The 18,277-nt window shown below is 39.3% G+C and overlaps 1 protein-coding gene across 9 annotated transcripts in view; it reads left to right on the forward strand.

Moving 5' to 3' along the window:
- adgrb2 (adhesion G protein-coupled receptor B2) overlaps positions 1-18,277 on the forward strand; it is a 758,374-nt gene that overhangs the window by 131,109 nt on the left and 608,988 nt on the right. Inside the window, exon 2 of one of the 9 annotated variants that reach the window (XM_072548615.1) lies at positions 9,705-9,807. The exons of the other annotated variants lie outside the window; for them this stretch is intronic. Within the exon in view, the coding sequence (XP_072404716.1) occupies positions 9,705-9,807 (103 nt within the window). The remainder of the gene's footprint in view (positions 1-9,704; positions 9,808-18,277) is intronic. 9 annotated transcript variants of the gene reach the window in all.

Consider the following 18,277-nt stretch of genomic DNA (forward strand, 5'->3'; position numbering starts at 1 on the left):
ACAGTAAATCTCAAGACTCATGCTTGGACTTAGATATTATTCTGCAAGGTGAATGAGCTAGGTTCATTCTTTTGGGTCACATGCTTCTCTGAGTTCCAAACTCAGCCTTCCTTTCATGATGATCTTCCAGAATGTTTGATGATGTACCCCCTGCACAAGATCCTTATGATTCTGAGATCATCCATCCAAGAATCATGTAATTAAGACACATCTGCTTCATTGTACTCTGATCAGTCCTTAATTTAGCTACCTTTGCATCCACAAAGATCGACTAACACAGTCTGGTTTTACTACGCCTTTCCACAGCAGACTGGTATTTAGTGAGGTTGGCTTCTTTTCCAATGATGCTTTATAGCGGTTCTAGTTGTTCACCATATGATTTCATACATGTTAATAATGGGTATGAGAAATAAGTTGAACATGTAATGTAATTTTATTATTGTTCTAATTGTCATGATCCCGGCTGAAGGTACATTGGAGAAGTCAGATCACAGAGTGAAACCTGTCCTGATAGACTAAGTTTGGTTATTCTGGTGGCCTGTCACTGCACATATTCACAAGAAGCTGCCCATTTACAGTTAACAAAGGAACATCAAATTTGAATTCAAAAGTACAACACATTATTTTATATTATACAAGAGCTAGTGGAAATGGTCTTATTACAAATATCAGAACTTAACCTGAATTTTTATCTTTTATAATCAACAAAAAGCTTGTAGATACTCAAAGGCCATCTTGTTTCCAACCTTTAAGTTCCTTGTTCAGTAAGCACAGCTGTATTTGTTAAATTTCTGACGAACCTATACATTTACTCAATTCTGCTGCTTTAGTTAATTTGTCTTCATTAAACAAATTACTGATACAGCTGATTTATTAGTTAAATGGATTCTTTAAACTTCTCTTGTTCTGGAACCACTTAGGGCTTCTATTCTCCTGACTGTTTTGGAAAAGAAAAGCTACTGGTATCTTTTCTGTGCACACTATAATAATAGAATTCCTACAGTGTGGAAGCAAGCCATTTGGCCCATTGGTGTGTACACTGACCCTCCTGAAGAGTATCCCACCCAGGTGTATCTCCCTACCCCATTACCTGTAACCCTGCATTTCCCATGACTAATCTACCTAAGCTGCACATCCTTGCACACCATAGGCAATTTAGCATAGCCAATCCACTTGACCTGCATATCTGTGGATTGTGGGAGGAAACCAGAGCACCCAGAGGAAACCCATGCAGACACTGGGAGAATGTGCAAACTCCACACAATCAGTTGCCTGAGGCTGCAATTGAACATAGCGCTGTGAGGCAGGAGCACTAACTATTGAGTCCTTACAGAAACTTACTTTGTATGGATTGTAGCAGACCTTCTGTATGACCTTGTGTCTCTGTCAAAAAAAAATTCTCTTCGTATCTCTTTTGACATGGCACTGTCTGGTCCTAGACAACAGTCCTTTTTTTCCCTCTCTATACTCTTTGTTTTCTAAAGCGCTGAGCTATTCCCTCAAACCTTTTCTTGAAACACAATTTAAATGCATGTAAACACATTTCCAGTCACACCAACACCACTCTTAGTTTCACTTTTGAGCTGTAAGTCACTCCCACCTTCACTCATACAATATAGAAATACAAGTCTCTCACTTTGTTTACTTTAAGAAAAATAAAAGTTACTACTCCTTAAGCAGATTGTAATATAAATTTAATGGTCTGTTTAGAGATTAACTCTAGCTATTGCATTTTTATTTTTGTTGATCTGTGTAAATTTACTTCTAAATCTTTGGCTTTCATTATTTCAAGCTTTTTGCCATTTAAATACTACCCACATCCAACCTTCCTTTGTGTAAAAGTGGATGACTTTCTCTTTAACTGTGATGAAATCCTCTTTCCACAGTTTTCCAATTCATTTAATTAATTTTTTTTTGTAATTTTTATGTCTCCATCTGTACTACTTGGTGTATTACCAATTGTGCCATCAATAATAAAAAAAGAAGGCTGTACCTTGACGAAGGAAAATAATTTCCTGCTTTCGGGAATGTGCTTTCAAGATCTCGATGCCAGTTGTTATACCAGAATCCTTTACTTCTGTATGTTTTTGTTGACTTGGGCAGTTGCTGCATTTCATAGAATCAATCATGCTTGATTGTAGCCGTAGTTCATGTGGATATTGTTAACTCAACACTAGATGGCCCCCTAACAGGAGTTGATACATTGTAACAAAATGCAGCTAGATATTATCAATTCAAGCTCCTCTTTAGTCAGGTATAACAAATCAAAGCTCTTCTGTTCCGTGTTGAAATTTTGATGTTTGCAAATGAAGTTAATGATAATTGGTCAGACGGATCCTGGGAGGGCTACTGAAGCATGAGCAAACTTGAGAAAAGTCTTTTGAAGACATAAATCTAGTGGAAGTAGCTGCCACCTGTTACTTTCATTGTCATATTGTCTTACACTATTGTGATGCTGCAGATGGCATTGGCATAAGGGCATAACACAATCCCCATGGACCATTTTCTAGCAAATCCAACATGACTAAGTGAAAACTGCATGTTATTATCAGCCCTGACTGTATCTTCCTTGCTGGTCTGAATCATATATTTTCTTCAATAGATGACATTTGGGATTTCAAATGTGCAGTGGATCAGCAATTGCAAACATTAGTTTAGTTGAGAGTGTTTACAGAATACCTTAATTGTTGATGATTCCTTCCTTCGAATATAAGACCATAAGACATAGGAGCAGAAATTAGGCCACTTGATTTGCCATCGAGTCTGCTTTGCCATTCAATCATGGCTTATAGATTTTTCAACATAATTTCCCACTTTCTCCCTATAATCTTTGATCCCTTTGGCAATCAAGAACTTATTTATCTATGTTTTAAATATACTCAGTAACCTGGCCTCCATAGCTTATCTGTGGCAATGAATTTCACAGATTCACCACTCTCTGCCAAAGACATTTCTCCTATCTCATTCGAAAATATATTCTCTTTACTGTAAGGCTGTGCCCTTGGGTCCTCATCTCTCCGGCTAGTGGAAACATCTTCCCAATGTCCACTTTGTTCAGGCCATTCAGTATTCTGAAAGTTACAATCAGATCCTCCCTCATCCCTCTAAACTCCATTAAGTATAGTCCCAGAGTCCTCAAACATTCCTCATACATTAAGCCTTTCATTCCTGGGATCATTCTCATGAACTTCCTCTGGACTTGCTTCAGGACCACTATTGCTTTCCTGAGGGGGGCCCAAAATTGCTCACAATACTCTAAATATGGTCTGACCAGAACCTTCTAAAGCCTCAGAAATAGATGAATGACAATATTGTATTTGCCTTCCTAACTATCGACTCAATCTGCAAGTTTACCTTAAGAGAAACCTCGACTAGGACTCCCAAGTCCCTTTGCACTTCAGATTTCTGACGTTTCTTCCCGTTTATAAAATTGTCCATTCCTCTATTACTCGTACCAAAATGCATGACCTCACAGTTTCCCACATTGTGTTTTATCTGCCACTTCTTTGCCTACTTTCCTAAACTGTCTAAATCTTTCTGCAGCCTTCCTGTCTCCATAATACTACCTGCCCCTCCACCTATCATCGTATCATCTGCAAACTTAGCCAGAATGCCCTCAGTCCCTTCATCCAGATTATTAATGTATAAAGTGAAATGTGATCATCCAGTACAAAGACACTTCAAATGAGATTTTCCCATCTGAATTCAATCTTTGACATTAGAGATGTCATCCACAAATATATTCAATGTCCAGGACTAAGCATTTGTTAATGTCTTCCTGAGACTGTATTATGCTTTGAAGGGTTTGGATGGTATAGATTGTTTCACCCATAACCCCACTCACTTGCACCACCTTTCCCCCAACCATGAAAGGGTGATTTATTTCATTCTTAAACCTCCACCTTGGGGATTTATCTCAGTTAATTGTGCAACAGTTCCAACCAGTTGAAAGTGGTAAAGATCATATCTTAAAACATAAAAGGGTAAAAATACATACACAGTTCCTCTCGGCCTCTAATCTCTTCTTATTTCACAGATTGTTTATTCACAAATCATTGCTTATCAGCAGAATTTTCTCAAAATAATTATTAGAAAGACCAACACACTGGCTAGAAATTTTGTCAGTGGACAGACCTGAAATTGGGGATGACCCCATTTTTGCAGGAAGTGGGAACTAGTGCTATATCCTGTTATAAATTGGCTGGTAGAGTGTTGCTATCCCTACGAGCGATAGATGCTTCCCTGACATGCTTCTGGTCAATCACAGAGAGATCGTTGTCACCAGATTAGTAGCCATTGCTGTAACTTCACCTTGAAGGTGGGTATACTCTCCCTCAGTCAGTAGTTGAGGCTTGGGTACCAAAGGTCAGGTAGGCTCTTTTGAAGGATGTTGGCGGTGTGATGTTAATGAGGGCAACAGTACCATTATGGGCAGGGTTGGCCAATAGTGTTGCATATCTGCCTCGTTGGGACAAAGAGCACTGGTGAAGGAGATTTCTCCCCTAGCTGCTCCTTTATTGGGTTCTTTTAGAATGATAACAGTGCTTACTTAGTGATATTCCCATGTGGAAAATTCAACTCTTCACTACTGATAAATGCCTTTCAGAGGCAAAGAAGGACTCCTAACTTGTCAACCCCAATCTTCCATATGTTAATTATTAGGTTCCACCATCTCCCAGACCTTTTTGGTTCCAACCACAACTTGCATTCCTAACCACTAATACTATCTCTTTCCAGAGCAACAGGCTGAATCTGATTCATTGAGATTTTGGTGTCATACTTAATCTTAAAATGAGTGAAGATCACATCGCAGTCATCATGAGGACCATATCTGTAACTTCGTCCAAGTTCACCCATTTCAGTTTTTCTGTGATTAAGTCATTACCCACATCTTTGTTACTTCCAGACTTAATTTTTTCCTAGTCAGCATTCATAACTCTGTAACTTTCTGCAGGCCAACAGATCTCAGATTTTAATTGTTTCACCATTTGTAGCTGTGCATTCAGCTGCTGAGATCCTAATCTCAAATTCTCTCCCTGAAAATCTTGTCTTCAGTACTTCTTTGTTCTCCTTAAGGTGCTCCTTAAGACCTACCTTTTTGACCTAGCCATCTGTCCTCATGTCAGTCTGCATTACTTGATGTCAAATTTTGTTGGATAATATTGTTGTGAGTTGGAGTGTCTTATTACATTGCAACAGCTTTCAACAAATGCAAGTTATTGATTGTATCAATGAAATTATTCAACCTTTTATACCACATCAAAAGCATTGCCGTTGTCTACACGCCTATCACTTCTTTGAAATAATCAGTCAAGTTGGTCAGACATGATCACCCCTGAAAAGCATGCTGACTGTTCTTGGTTAAACTTTGCCATTCCAAATGCAGATTTAATTTGTACCTCAGAATTGCTTCAAATAGTTACCCCACCACTGAAGGTAAACTGACTGACCTGTAGTTTCCTGATTTATCCATTGCTCCGTTCTTGAATAATGGTTCACATTGGCAGTCATCCAGTCCTCCAGCACCTCTCCTGTGGCCACAGAGGAATTGAAAATTATTGCATGCATCCTTGCTATTTCCTTCCTTGACTCGGTCAACAAGCTGGGATACACCTCATCCAGCCTTGGAGATTTATCAACTTTTAAGCCTGGTTGACCTCTTTTCTGTCAATGCTAATTTATTTAATTGAATCACAGATCTTCTCTTTGGTTTCTATGCCCGTACTGTCCCTTTCACTAGTGAACGCCACCAAAGTTTCACTTAGAACTCTCCCTACTTCATCTGGATCAATGCACAAATTACTGCTGTGGTCCTTAAAGGGCCCTAAACTTTACTTCGTTGTCCTGCAATGTACCTGTAAAACAGCCGAAGATGTTCCTTTATCTTACCTGCTAGTATCTGTTAATGTCTCCTGTTAACTCCTGAATCTCATCTTCAAATTTCTTCTTGCACATTCTATGCCCTTCTATTCTTTTTTAATTCCTTGGAATTTGCCATAAGCCTCCCTTTATCCATTACTCTAATGATGTATATCTCTTCATATCCAACATCCACAGACTTTGATGGTTCTACCTCTTTTCTTTGTTGTAATATATTGGCTCCTGAACTCAGGTAGTCTTGGGCCAAACATGGACAAAGAGCTGAATTACAGAGGTGAATTGAGGGTGACAATTATTTCAGATTTGTCATCAGGATGAATTACAGGAAATGTAGTGGAAAACTTTCAGCTGGTTCAAGTGCAATCATCCCAGCCCCAGGACATCACTGTAGGAGTTTCTCAAGCTCCAGCCATCTCCAGCTGCTTCAGGTCAGAAGTGGGGATGGTCGCTGAACATTGGTGACTCCTTAAATCCTGAAACTGACCATATGAACATGTAGCAACGTAGGGATAACAGCTAGATTTTGGCTAACAATTGGCAAGTGCCAATTTCATGATCATTTTGGTCTTTGCACCATATATGCCAGACAGTGACTATTTTTGACAATGCAATATATAACCATTGCTGCTTGATGTTCAATGACATTACCATTGCTGAATCCTCATTGTCAACTTTCTGAGGGTTACCATTGACTAGCTGTATAAATACTGTGACTACAAAAGCATGCACAATGTTGGAATTCTAAAGCATGTGGCTCCCTTCCTGACTCCCCAATACCTCTCTAATATCTACAAGTTACAAGTCAGGAGGGTGATAGCATAGTCTATAGTGGTTTTGATTGTTGCAGCTCCAATAACAGCCAAAATCTTGACCATAAGACACAAGAAATAGTGCGATTATGCTATTTGATCCCTTGAGCCTTCTCTGCCATTCAATAGGATCTTGGCTGATGTGACATGCCTCTTATCCACTTTTCTGCCCTTTTTCCATCACCCTTGACTCTTCTACTGATCAAGGATCTATCTACCTGAGCCCTAAATATGCTCAAGGGCACCCCTCTGTGGCAAGAAGTTCCAAAAACATTCATAATCCTCTGAGAGAAGAAATTCTTCCTCACTTCAGTCATAAATTGGTGTCCCTTTATTCTGAGACTATGACCTCTTGTCCTGGACCCTATCATGATGGGGAGTATCCTCTCGGCATTTACCCTATCAAGCCTCTTAAGAATCATGTATGTCTCCATGGGATCACCTCTCATTCTTCAAACTTCAGTGTCCAAACCACTTTAACTTTTGTTAACAAGACAATCAGCCTAGTGAGCCATCCCTAAACTGCTTCCAATTAAATTACATCTTTTTAAATAAGGGGACCAAAACTACACTCAATATTCCAGGTGTGGTTTCACCAGCATGAGTACAGTTGCAATAAGACTTCCCTACTCTTACATTCCAACCTCCTTGAAATAAGGGCCAACATTCCATTAGCCTGTCCATTGCAGTGGACAGCTCGAACTGACAACCAGAAGCGGCAGAGGCAAACCACTATAAATGCCGGAGGGAACATCACAGAAACACTTCACAGGAGGCTCCCAAGCACCGAGGATGTCACTTAGGCAGGGGATGAAATGTCTGCAACACAAACTCCCAGCTCAGCGAACAGAACCACAACGTTCCATTAGCCTTCCTGTTTACCTGCTGCATCTGTGTGCTAACTTTTTGTTTCATGCATAAGTACACCCAGGTCATTTTGTTTAGCAGCTTTCTGCAATTTTTCTCCATGTAAATTATACTTTTTTAAAATTCTGCCTTCCGAAATGAACAACTTCATATTTTCTGACATTATGCTCCAATTGCCAACTTTTCACCTACTTGTGGTTTCACCAGTGTCTTGTGCATGTGCAACATGACATCCCAACTCCAATGCTTAATGCTCTGACCAGTGTAGGCAAGCGAGCCAAACGCCTTTTTTGCCACTCTGTCTTCTTGTGACGCTAGTTTCAAGGAATTATGTACAAGTAGCCCCAGGTCTCTGTTTGACAACTGTCCAGAAAGATCCAGAGGTGTAGGTATGGGTGAATTCAGTTTAGGAAACCTGATTGGCACGGATGAGTTGAAATGAAGAGTCTGTTTCTGTATTGTATGACTTATGACTATCACTTAATACTTAACCTATCGGTATTCCCCTGTAAACTTTGTATCCCTCTCACACCTTTCCTTTCTATCTACTTTTGTGTCATCTACACATTTGGCTACAATGCATTTACATTATTTCTCCAACTCATTCATCGATCTTGTAAACATTTATCGTCCCAACACTGATCCCCGTGGAACCCCACTGATTATAGGTTGTCATCTTGAAAAAGTGTTCTTTATTCCCATTTGCTGTTTGCTGTCCATTAGCTGAGTCCCTATCAATGCCAATAACCTAGCTCCAACACTGTGGGCTCTTACTATATGAAATAACCTTTTATGAGGTACCTGGTTGAATGTCTTCTGGAAGTCCAAATACATCACTCCTACTGATCCCCCATATCCTCTCTGGTTGAGATTTCCTTGAAAATCTCTAATAAATTAATCAGACATGATTTTCCTTTCATGAAGTCCTGTTGACTCTGTGATTAGTTTATGATTTTCCAAATGTTCTGCTATTACTTCCTTAATAATTGATTCCAACATTTTTCCAACAATATGTGTTAGGCTAATTGACATATAGAGTCATAGTCATATATTTACCTCTTTTTGCCTTCCTGCCTTTTTGAATAGGGTGGTCACATTGGCAGTCTTCCAATCAGCTGGTAGTTCTGCAGAATCCTGGAATTTTTGGAAGATTGCCACCAATGCATCCACAATCTCTGTCACTGCCTCTTTTAGGATCCTAGTATACAAGTCATCAAAGCCAGAGGACTTATCTATCTTTATCCCATTAGTTTTTTTAATACTACTTCTCTAGTGATAATGTTACTTTAATCCCCACCCTGTATTCTATAGTATTAATGGGATTTTCAAAATATCTTCCATTGTAAAGACTGATGTAAATATCTGCTTAGCTCCTCTGCCATTTCCTTGTTCCCCATAATTATCTCCCCAGATTCATTTTCTAAATGGCCTATGTTCCCTTTAACATCTCCTGTCATTTATTTTTTAAATTTAAAGAAGCCAAAATGTTCGGCACTCCATTTTGATTAGCACATTATCCTCATTCACTCCCTTCACCTACCATGCATAGCAGCAGCAAGATTTATCATTTACAAGATGCACTTCAGTAACTCTCATAAACTCCTTCGTCATCTAAAACATCTAGAATGATAGAAACCATAGAGGTATGGAAGCATTTTCATTTGCAAGTTCCCTTTGGCAAGTAGCACATCATCCTTACTTGGAACTTTATTTCTGTTATGTCATTGCTGCTGTGTCAAAATCCTGGTACACCATACCTAAAAGCACTGTGGGTGTCCTTACACCTCAAAGGCTGCAGCAGTTCTAAAAGACAGCATATCACCTCTTCCTCCAGAGTAATTCGGGATGCCCAGTAAATTGCTGGCATAGTTAGTGACATCCTCATCCTATGGATGAATTATTAAAAATTTGATAGGATAAAACTAAAATGAGATGCTTCGAGATCAATTAAAATAATTTGTGAATTTCTCTAAGTCTGTTATGAATGGCCTCCATCCATAATGAGTGCGAATTAGGCTAGTACAGTCAGGTGGATTGCTATATTGGTAGTTCATACTCTTGCCCATTTATACTTATGAACTGCAATCAACATTGTAGAATAGGTATGAGCCCAATTTGTATATTTATGCAGCTTTCTGTCTATTCCAGGCAGTTGTGCTGCTCACCCATTTACAGGCTGGTGGCTCTTGGGGCTTAATGGAACAGCTAATCTGCTTCCCTCATTTTCAATTGGTGGGCACCTATTTTTCAGGTAAGAAGCAAGTGTCTGACAGTTGTAAACCTCCCTCTTGTGGCTCTTCTAACATTATAAGCTGAAAACAGACTATGTTTCTAGTTACAGAGAATGTTGTTGTATGAATCACTAATATGGTGTAAACATGTCTTAGAACAACTGTTTTTTGGACAAATTCTTTCAAAGGAGCAATATTTTGAAGCCTTAAAAATGTTTACATTGTGAAATATGTAAAAGTATTTTAGCCAAAAGATGAAAACATGCACTAAATGCATGCTGCATTAATAATAAATACATTTGAAAGTAGATTTAGCAGCTATCTTTAATTATCATATTAGCATTTAAATGTGCTTGCAAGGTCTAAAGTGACAATAATTGGATGCAGTTTTTGTGGGTCAGTTGACAGCACATAGTCTACATGTAGTCCCATTGAAGATATGAAGTGTATTGACTAAGATACTATGGTATGTTTCTTGATGACTTAGGGGACTAAATTAGAGAGTGCAGAGGCTCTTGATTAGAGGACTGGAAATCCTAGTGGAAGTGGTACATAGGAGAAATAATACCTTGTAACCAGAACAGATGAGTAGTCCGACTTGCTCTTCTACCCCATCTTCTGGAGCAGCTTCTCGTTCTTTCTGACAGAACAGAAATCCCATATGACAACATTCAAGCACTGACGTTATCTTGGTGAATTCTGTAAGATGCCCAAATGGGGAAGAGGCAGATAATGTTGATGAACTCAGGTATTTGCTGAAGAACATTGATGGAGTTTAGATAAATTGTCTCCCTTCACAGAGAGTCTTCAGATGTGTTTCAAAAATCCTGTTCAAGTGGACAGTAGAATGTAATGTACCTTTAAGTAAATGCAACTTTTCTTGGAGCAGTTTGTTTATTCCCAGTCAACTAGCAAGTTTATAGGATTGCATATTTGGTCAAGTTCCAGCAATCAAAATGCCTTCCAAATGAAAGTTTTGGAATAAGAGCTAGCAGATTTTTAAAGAAGAGATGAAGAGAAATTACTTTTCTCAAAGGGTCATGAATCTGTGGAATTCATTACCCCAGGGTGTGATGGATACTGGTACATTGAGTAAATTTAAGGAGGAGATGGACAGATTTTTCATTGGCAATGTGAGATGATGATTATGCAGAGCAGGCAGCAAAGTTGAGTTGAGGCTGAGATGAGATCAACAGTGATGATATCAAATGACGGAGCAGGTTCAAGGGGTTAAATTGCCTATTCCTGCTCCTAGTTCTTATGTTTGTAGGAGTGATAGCAGGAAATGTAAGCATCAACCATCTTTGCCATGTATTTGTAGCACAAGTTTCAACTTCTTTACCAAAGTAGTGAGTTGTGCTTATCATGGGCTAACTGGCTACTTTGTAAGCTCTCTTGCATTTAATATCAAGTAACCTTGACTTTTATGCATTCAACGCTAGTAGAATATTAGCATGGAGTGTAATTTTAAAAACTATGGATGAATTGTCAGAAATATTTTGCATTATATAAGCAAAAAATGAAAACAAAACTTGCCAAGCTGAGCACCAAGATTTATGCTATTTTCCTCTGAGTTCTGACATTCAGAGTAAGTTTAGAAAAAAACAGTAAATAATCTAGTAAAGGTCCAATGTTTATCGTGGAAAAGCTGAGGAATGAGGAGGGGACGTTAACCAAGATATCTTCCATTGGATGTTCTGTGTTAAAGGAATTTGTGACTTTTACATCACAAGAACTGGAATGACAGTGCATTATATCCAGGTTATGGTTATGCAGAATTTTAAAGATAACTGAAAAAAAAGAATAGAAATCATACTCTGTCATATTAGAGCGATTCATGTGGGCGGAATAGAATAGTCACTTGGTTTAGTGTGACTTTCTTTCTAAAACTTCTAGAAGAAATAGTTCAACACAATTTTGTGTACTTTGGACCCACCGTAGTGTCATGTAAAAAGGATGGCTCTCAGTAGGATGAAGAATTGTGGGTCTAGCTTATCCCTGCTTTTGTTCAGTCATTTGCAGGCTTTCATGAATTAAATACTCAAAGGAACAACTTTTGCTAAATTTTCATAAAATTGCTTAACTTTGTAGTTAATTTCTCCTCTCTCTCACCTCATGCATACTAAACATCTGAAAAACAAGACAGTTACATTTGTATTACTTTCTTAAAATGAACAAAATTTAAGACATGAGATCCTTAGAAGCCTTGGATACAGCAATAGCTGATCTACAAGAAGTTCTGGGAGGAATGACCAAAGGAATGGGTTAAGAGGAGGAGTATACAAAGGTTTGAATGGGAAGATGTTCATGTCAAGTGAGAACCCTGGCATAGACAACTTTTGCCAAATAACATGTTGCTGTTCCAAAGGAGGTGGGCAGTAGAATGGACACTGGATGTGATTGTTATGTTGGTCCTGTAGTAAAAACTATTATGTAAGGCATTTGGTATCTGAGAGAGTTGGTTGACAATACAAAATAAGTTCTGTCCATCAGGACATAAAGACTTGTTCCTGGAGGAGGGAAGCACTATTGAGGAATGTGCATTCAAATTGTTCATACCTCTAAGTTCTGTCCCAGAATTCTTTTGGTAGCAGTAATATATGCTTATTCAAGTATAAATGAGGTCCTATTGAAGACTGTCAAGTATCTCAGCTGTAATATATTAGCGATTAAGTACTCTGTAATAAAGGTATTCTGTCCATCAAAACTAAATCTTCTGTGAAGACTTTATGTGTGCATCCTTTCCATTTACTATCAGTAATGTAGACTAATACCAAGAAAAAGGATTTATTATAGGTAATCTACCAAAGTCATCCCAGATGGTTCTGGTGGGTAAATCTACACAAGTTGCATGCTGGCAATGTTGATGTCTGAAAATAATTAGCTGAACTTCATAACGATGAGAAGATACAAAAGCGAAGTACTGCAGATACTGAAAATCTGGAATAAAAACAGAAAATGCTGGAAATGCTTAGCAGATCTGGTAGCATCTGTGTAGACTCAAGTAAGAGTTGTCAAGTAAGGAAACACTTCCCACACTTTTAGAAGAGACCATCACACACACCCCAACCACCATCAATCACATTACCAACGAAAACATCATGAAGCTAGTGGACCTGTGCCTCACTACCCACTTCACCTTCAACAACCTAATCTACAAACAAACCAACGGCACACCCATGGGATCTCCGCTATCAGGATTCATAGCAGAAGCTGTAATGCAAAGACTAGAACAAACCATCAAACCGAAAATCTGGGTCTGCTACGTAGATGACACCTTTGTCATCACAAAACAAAACAAGATAGAGACATTTAACATCATCAACAACACCCTCACAGGCATAGAGTTCACCAAGAAACAGACGACAAACTCGCATTCCTGGACGTCGCAGTCGAAAGAAAGGACAACGGAGAACTACAAACCTGCGTATACAGAAAACCGACAAACACTGACCAAATACTTAATTACACCAGCAACCATCCCAACACAAATGAAGCTGTATCAGAACACTATTCCAACAGGCTGCCACACACTGCAGCACAGATGAACTTCGGAAAACAGAGGAGAACGTATTTAAGAAGAACGGATTCTCAAATATACAGTCCGCAGATTCCTCAAGAACAAACCACGATAAGCAGCCAGAAACACTAACCACCTTACCATACATCAAAGAAGTTTCAGAAATGACAGCCAGACTACTAAGACCCCTCGGAATCCTAGTAGCACACAAACCCACCAACACTCTCGAACAAAAACTAACAAACTTAAAAGACCCAGTACAACCCATATACAAAACCAATGTCATCTACAAAATTCCATGCAAGGACTGCCACAAACACTACGTCGGACAAACAGGAAGAAAGTTAGCCACCAGGATACATGAACACCAGCACTCGTAGCCCTACACACGGATGAGAAAAACACCAATTCCACTGGGACAACACATCTATCCTGGGGCAGGCGAAGCAAAGACATGCCAGAGAATTCCTAGAGGCCTGGCACTCCAACCACAACGCCATAAACAAATACATAGATCTAGATACCATCTATCAACCCCTCAGAAAATGAACAGGAAATGACATCACCACAAACCCCAGGAACCCCATCTAGGACAAACATATAAATAGAAAGCAGGAGACAACAGCTTCGCTTCACTTGGAGGTCGTCACTGATGTTACCTAACCTGGAAATGAAACGTCTGGATATCAAACCTACCGCTCAGCGAGCAAACCTACACCCTAAAGAGTTATCAGTTTTGATTAAAGACATTTCAGCAAATGAAGGTCATTGGTCTAAAATATAAGTTATAAAGAAATTCCTGGAATCTTGAGCAACAGTGTATGCCGTTGAAGCTGTTCAGTGGCTGCTATCTTCTACCAGCTATTCCTCTATGCCATCATCATCCTTTTTCCTCTTTGGATTTTTCTTCAGATAGTGTGTCGAACATCTTATTTCCCTGCTGTTCCAGTCAATTATATTGCATGATGTTATGCAGAGCTGAGCTCATTGCCATTATTATGGAATTCCTCATACAGAAGAGTACCTTCACATCTGTCTCTACACCTGAAGCACATCTTGAGCATATAGATTGCTTGTTCAATGACACATCTGGTTGTTGTATAGCTTTTATTATACTAATCTTAAGCTTTATGTTTTGTGTTGCTCCTGGCCTTCATTAGCTGACCTTGAAGGATATATTCTTTGTCTCCTAACAGCCACATGTTTAGTTTGCTTGCAGGTCCAAAGAAGGTTGCAGAGCTTGGACTGCTGCAGGATGGAAACATCATGGAAGCTTCCTGATTTTCTTTTTTGCATTATTTTTTTCTGTGGTTGCACAAGCAGCAATATGTACCAACTGAACATCAACGAAGTGGAATATTTTGTGAGCTGCTAATTTTTCTGGTTGGTCTATAGATGTATGGATTTCTAGGCATGTGCTTGATGGTGCCCTGCTTCTGGATGAAGTCAGCCAAAGACACTTAATGCTCACTTATTTTGACCAGCATCTTTATAGACTGATTTTGCATAATTATCAGTCCTGGCAAACATTTGATGAGTGACCTGCATTATGAATTTACATGCAGCCAGCAGGAGGATGCTAGAGATGTATCCTACAATGGGCTTGAAGGGAAAAAAAAACTTCTGACTGAGGCTACTTTCACAGTCAGTGGTAATGTCTAGGCTATCTGTTCAAAATGACTTGTTCTGGGAGGCTGCAGATGTCTATCAACCCTTGAGGTGACATATTCCAGAATCTCTACATTGTCATAAGGTCAGAAATTCTGAGGCTATGCCTGCTCATGTTTTTCACCTGAGTGAGTGTCCTCTGAGCTTGATTAATATGCAGCTCCTTTTCTTTGCTGACCACTGACACACTTTCCAGTGCAGTCTGTTATATAGCCAGTTTTGCTATACACAGATACTTAAGCATGCACAAATCAACACAAATGCTCAAACATGCACACAAACACTCTCTCTCTCTCTCTCTCTCTCTCTCTCTCTCTCTCTCTCTCTCTCTCACACTCACACACACACACACACACACACACACACACACACACGCAATTGCTTGCGCACACAAACGCTCATGCTCTTGCACTCCCTCACTCTCACACTCTTACTTTCCCTCTGATCTTGCTTCATTGACTAAATTAAGGAAGTCAGTGGAGACTGTAGATGCATCATCATATCTATATACTAGTTCAAATTTCTCTATAATGCACGATTTGCACATTCAAATTGCTAACACGCCATTCCAGAGGCAGTAGGTGTCTGCAGCAACAGACAGTCAGCATGTTGGAGAATACTCCCAGATACAATCACATTTTCATCCACTTTTACTTTCCACCCACACCTAAACATCTGTGCTCTTCAATGTTAACATTTCTCCATTGGGTCACTTTCCCAATGCAAGGTCATCTACTTTTACCTCTCCAGCACCTCTTTCCATTGCATGTATTTTGTCATATAGCTTGCTTGATATCTGGCCCTGGAGATGCCACAGTTTCCTCTCTAGCTGATCGTTGGTAAGACTGAAGATATCATCTTCTGACTCCATCTCAAGTTTTCTACACATGCTACTAATTCCAAACCCTTCTCTGGTCTCTGACTCATGCTGAGTGTTGAAGGGGACTGCTGGAAACCAGACCTGCTAATTACTTTGAGTTAATTCTCAGGAACCATTACTTTGCCATTATAAATAAATTTTTATATAAAGCTAAATTTCTGCATTGGTCAATGAACCAATTTTCAGCTTACTTTTTTAATGCAATATATTTTTCTGCTAGTGATCCTATTTCCTTAACCTCCTTCTCACTACACATTTTGCTCTGCTGGTCACCAAAGTTCTGGAATGGCTTTTGCCACTGCCTAGCCCTCCGTCTTGGGACCAACCCTCCAGGTTCACCCGCTCTGCCTTTCCCTAAATCTCCCCCTCAGTGTCGATGCTCTGGGCTCACATTCTCCATTCTCTAACCCTCTCTTTTGCCAATCCTTTGGCAACTATCTTGCTCTCAGACTCTCAATTTTGTCCCTTTTCTTTTCTGAGAGTTCTGAACAAGAGCTGTGTGAGTCAGGAGGGCAAACTTCAACCTACAGAAGGTAAATCATAAACCAGAGGGTCGACAGCAGAAAGGGGTGTTCAGGGAGCCATAGACCATAAGTTTAGCAATGATGGGAAAGATCTAGAAGCAACAGAACCCACGAGCTGGAGGTCCAACAGTGAGAGGGAGAATCAGGGCATCGTGGAGGCTAATGATAAGAGGATTGGGATAGTTTGCTCCAAAATTGCCACATGCCCTACTCCAGTCCTGGCACAAAACAACTTTAAAAAACAGACCTGTACAGCTACTGACGAATATATTTCTGTTCACAACAAATTCAAGCAAGCACATTAAAATGAACAAGTTAAATTGAAGACTTATTGTATTGTGCAGTTATCCCTTGCTATATATGTTATCTCCTACTGAACTGGAACACTTCAGTATGTTGTCTGAAGTCCAGGCCGCACTGGCTGGAATTCCCTCCTGAACCCTCCTGTCTCTCCATCACTTTCTTCTATCAGACTTTCTTGGAACCTGGTATTGGATCAAGCTTTTGTTTTCCTGCGTTAGATGAGACAGTTTGTCATAAAGGGTTAACTTAGAGAAGAAACTGTTCTGGGAGGAGCTTTGCAGATTTGAATTAGCCATGATTTCGGTGTAGCCTTATATATACTAGGAGATAACGCTGAAAGAATCTGGAGAGAAAAGAGAAAATGCTTCATTTCAAATTTGAGCGCATCTTTAAGAAATCACTAGCTTTTAAGTAAACTCAGTCAGCTGTTGCAGTAGCAGCTAAACCAACACTCAGTCAGTCTAACTAAAAACCGAAACAACTGCAGATGCTGGAAATCCGAAACAAAAACAGAAATTGCTGAAAAGCTCAGCAGATCTGGCAGTATCTATGGAGAGAAATTAGAGTTTACATTTTGTATCATTGACACCTCCTCATTTCTGGAACCCAAAACATTGATTCTGATTTCTCTCCACAGATGCTGCCAAACTTGCTGAACTTTTCCAGCAATTTCTGATTTTGTGTTGACTCAGTCAGTCTAGATTGGAAGAACTGTATCAGCCAGCAGCTAGGACCAAGGGAAGAATCAAGTATGAAAAAGCTTGTGATGACCAGAAAGAGTCTCACTAAAGCTGGAAGCGAGAGGAGTCTAATTTGTGACTCGGGGTGGGGGGAGAAAAAGAGGGCTCGATTGGTTTTGAGAAATAAGTTCAATCCCGTAAAGGTGGAGTGAAAATATTTACGTACATGGAAAAATTCTGGATTGGAAAGCTGAAAGAAAGCTTAAATGATTATATTTAACAAAGAAACATTTGTTTTCTTTGTTAAACTTTGCAATTATATGCTACAAAAATACTTAAAATATAGGTTCATTCTTTAAAATAAACCTCAAAGTAGCAATGTACTTTGAGATTTGAGAATCTAAAAATTGAAGGCAGAAAAAGCTTTGAGTAAAAGTAATAATTTTGAAGCTGAAATGAATGTTGGATAACCTAAACATTTTAAATGTATAAAAATGCTGTTTTTCAGTCAGAACAGGTGTGAATGAGTTTAGGAAGAAACAGAACTAATGCAAATCATTTATGTGGTTGCAAAAGATGGTTAACCAACCAAAAAGAAGGACGCTAAAAACAAAATCGCTGGAAATCACAGCAGATCAGGCAGCACCCATGGAGAAATCAGCAAGCTAATGTTTCAGTCTAGATGACTCTTCATCAGAGCTGACTTGCTGTGATTTCCAGCATTTTCTGTGTTCAGTACAGATTCCAGCATCTGCAGTAGTTTTCTCCTACAAGAAGGAGAACAAATTGGTACAAACCTCCACTTGTATTCTTCTGGTTAAAAATTTGCATTTTTAGGAAAATCTGCTGGCAAAATTCTTGCCACGTTTGGCAGGCATGGCTGAACCCTTGAAACAGTTACTTAAAAAGTCACAA

This window comes from Chiloscyllium punctatum, chromosome 27, assembly GCF_047496795.1.
Source record: "Chiloscyllium punctatum isolate Juve2018m chromosome 27, sChiPun1.3, whole genome shotgun sequence".
In the NCBI taxonomy this organism is placed as follows: Eukaryota; Metazoa; Chordata; class Chondrichthyes; order Orectolobiformes; family Hemiscylliidae; genus Chiloscyllium; species Chiloscyllium punctatum.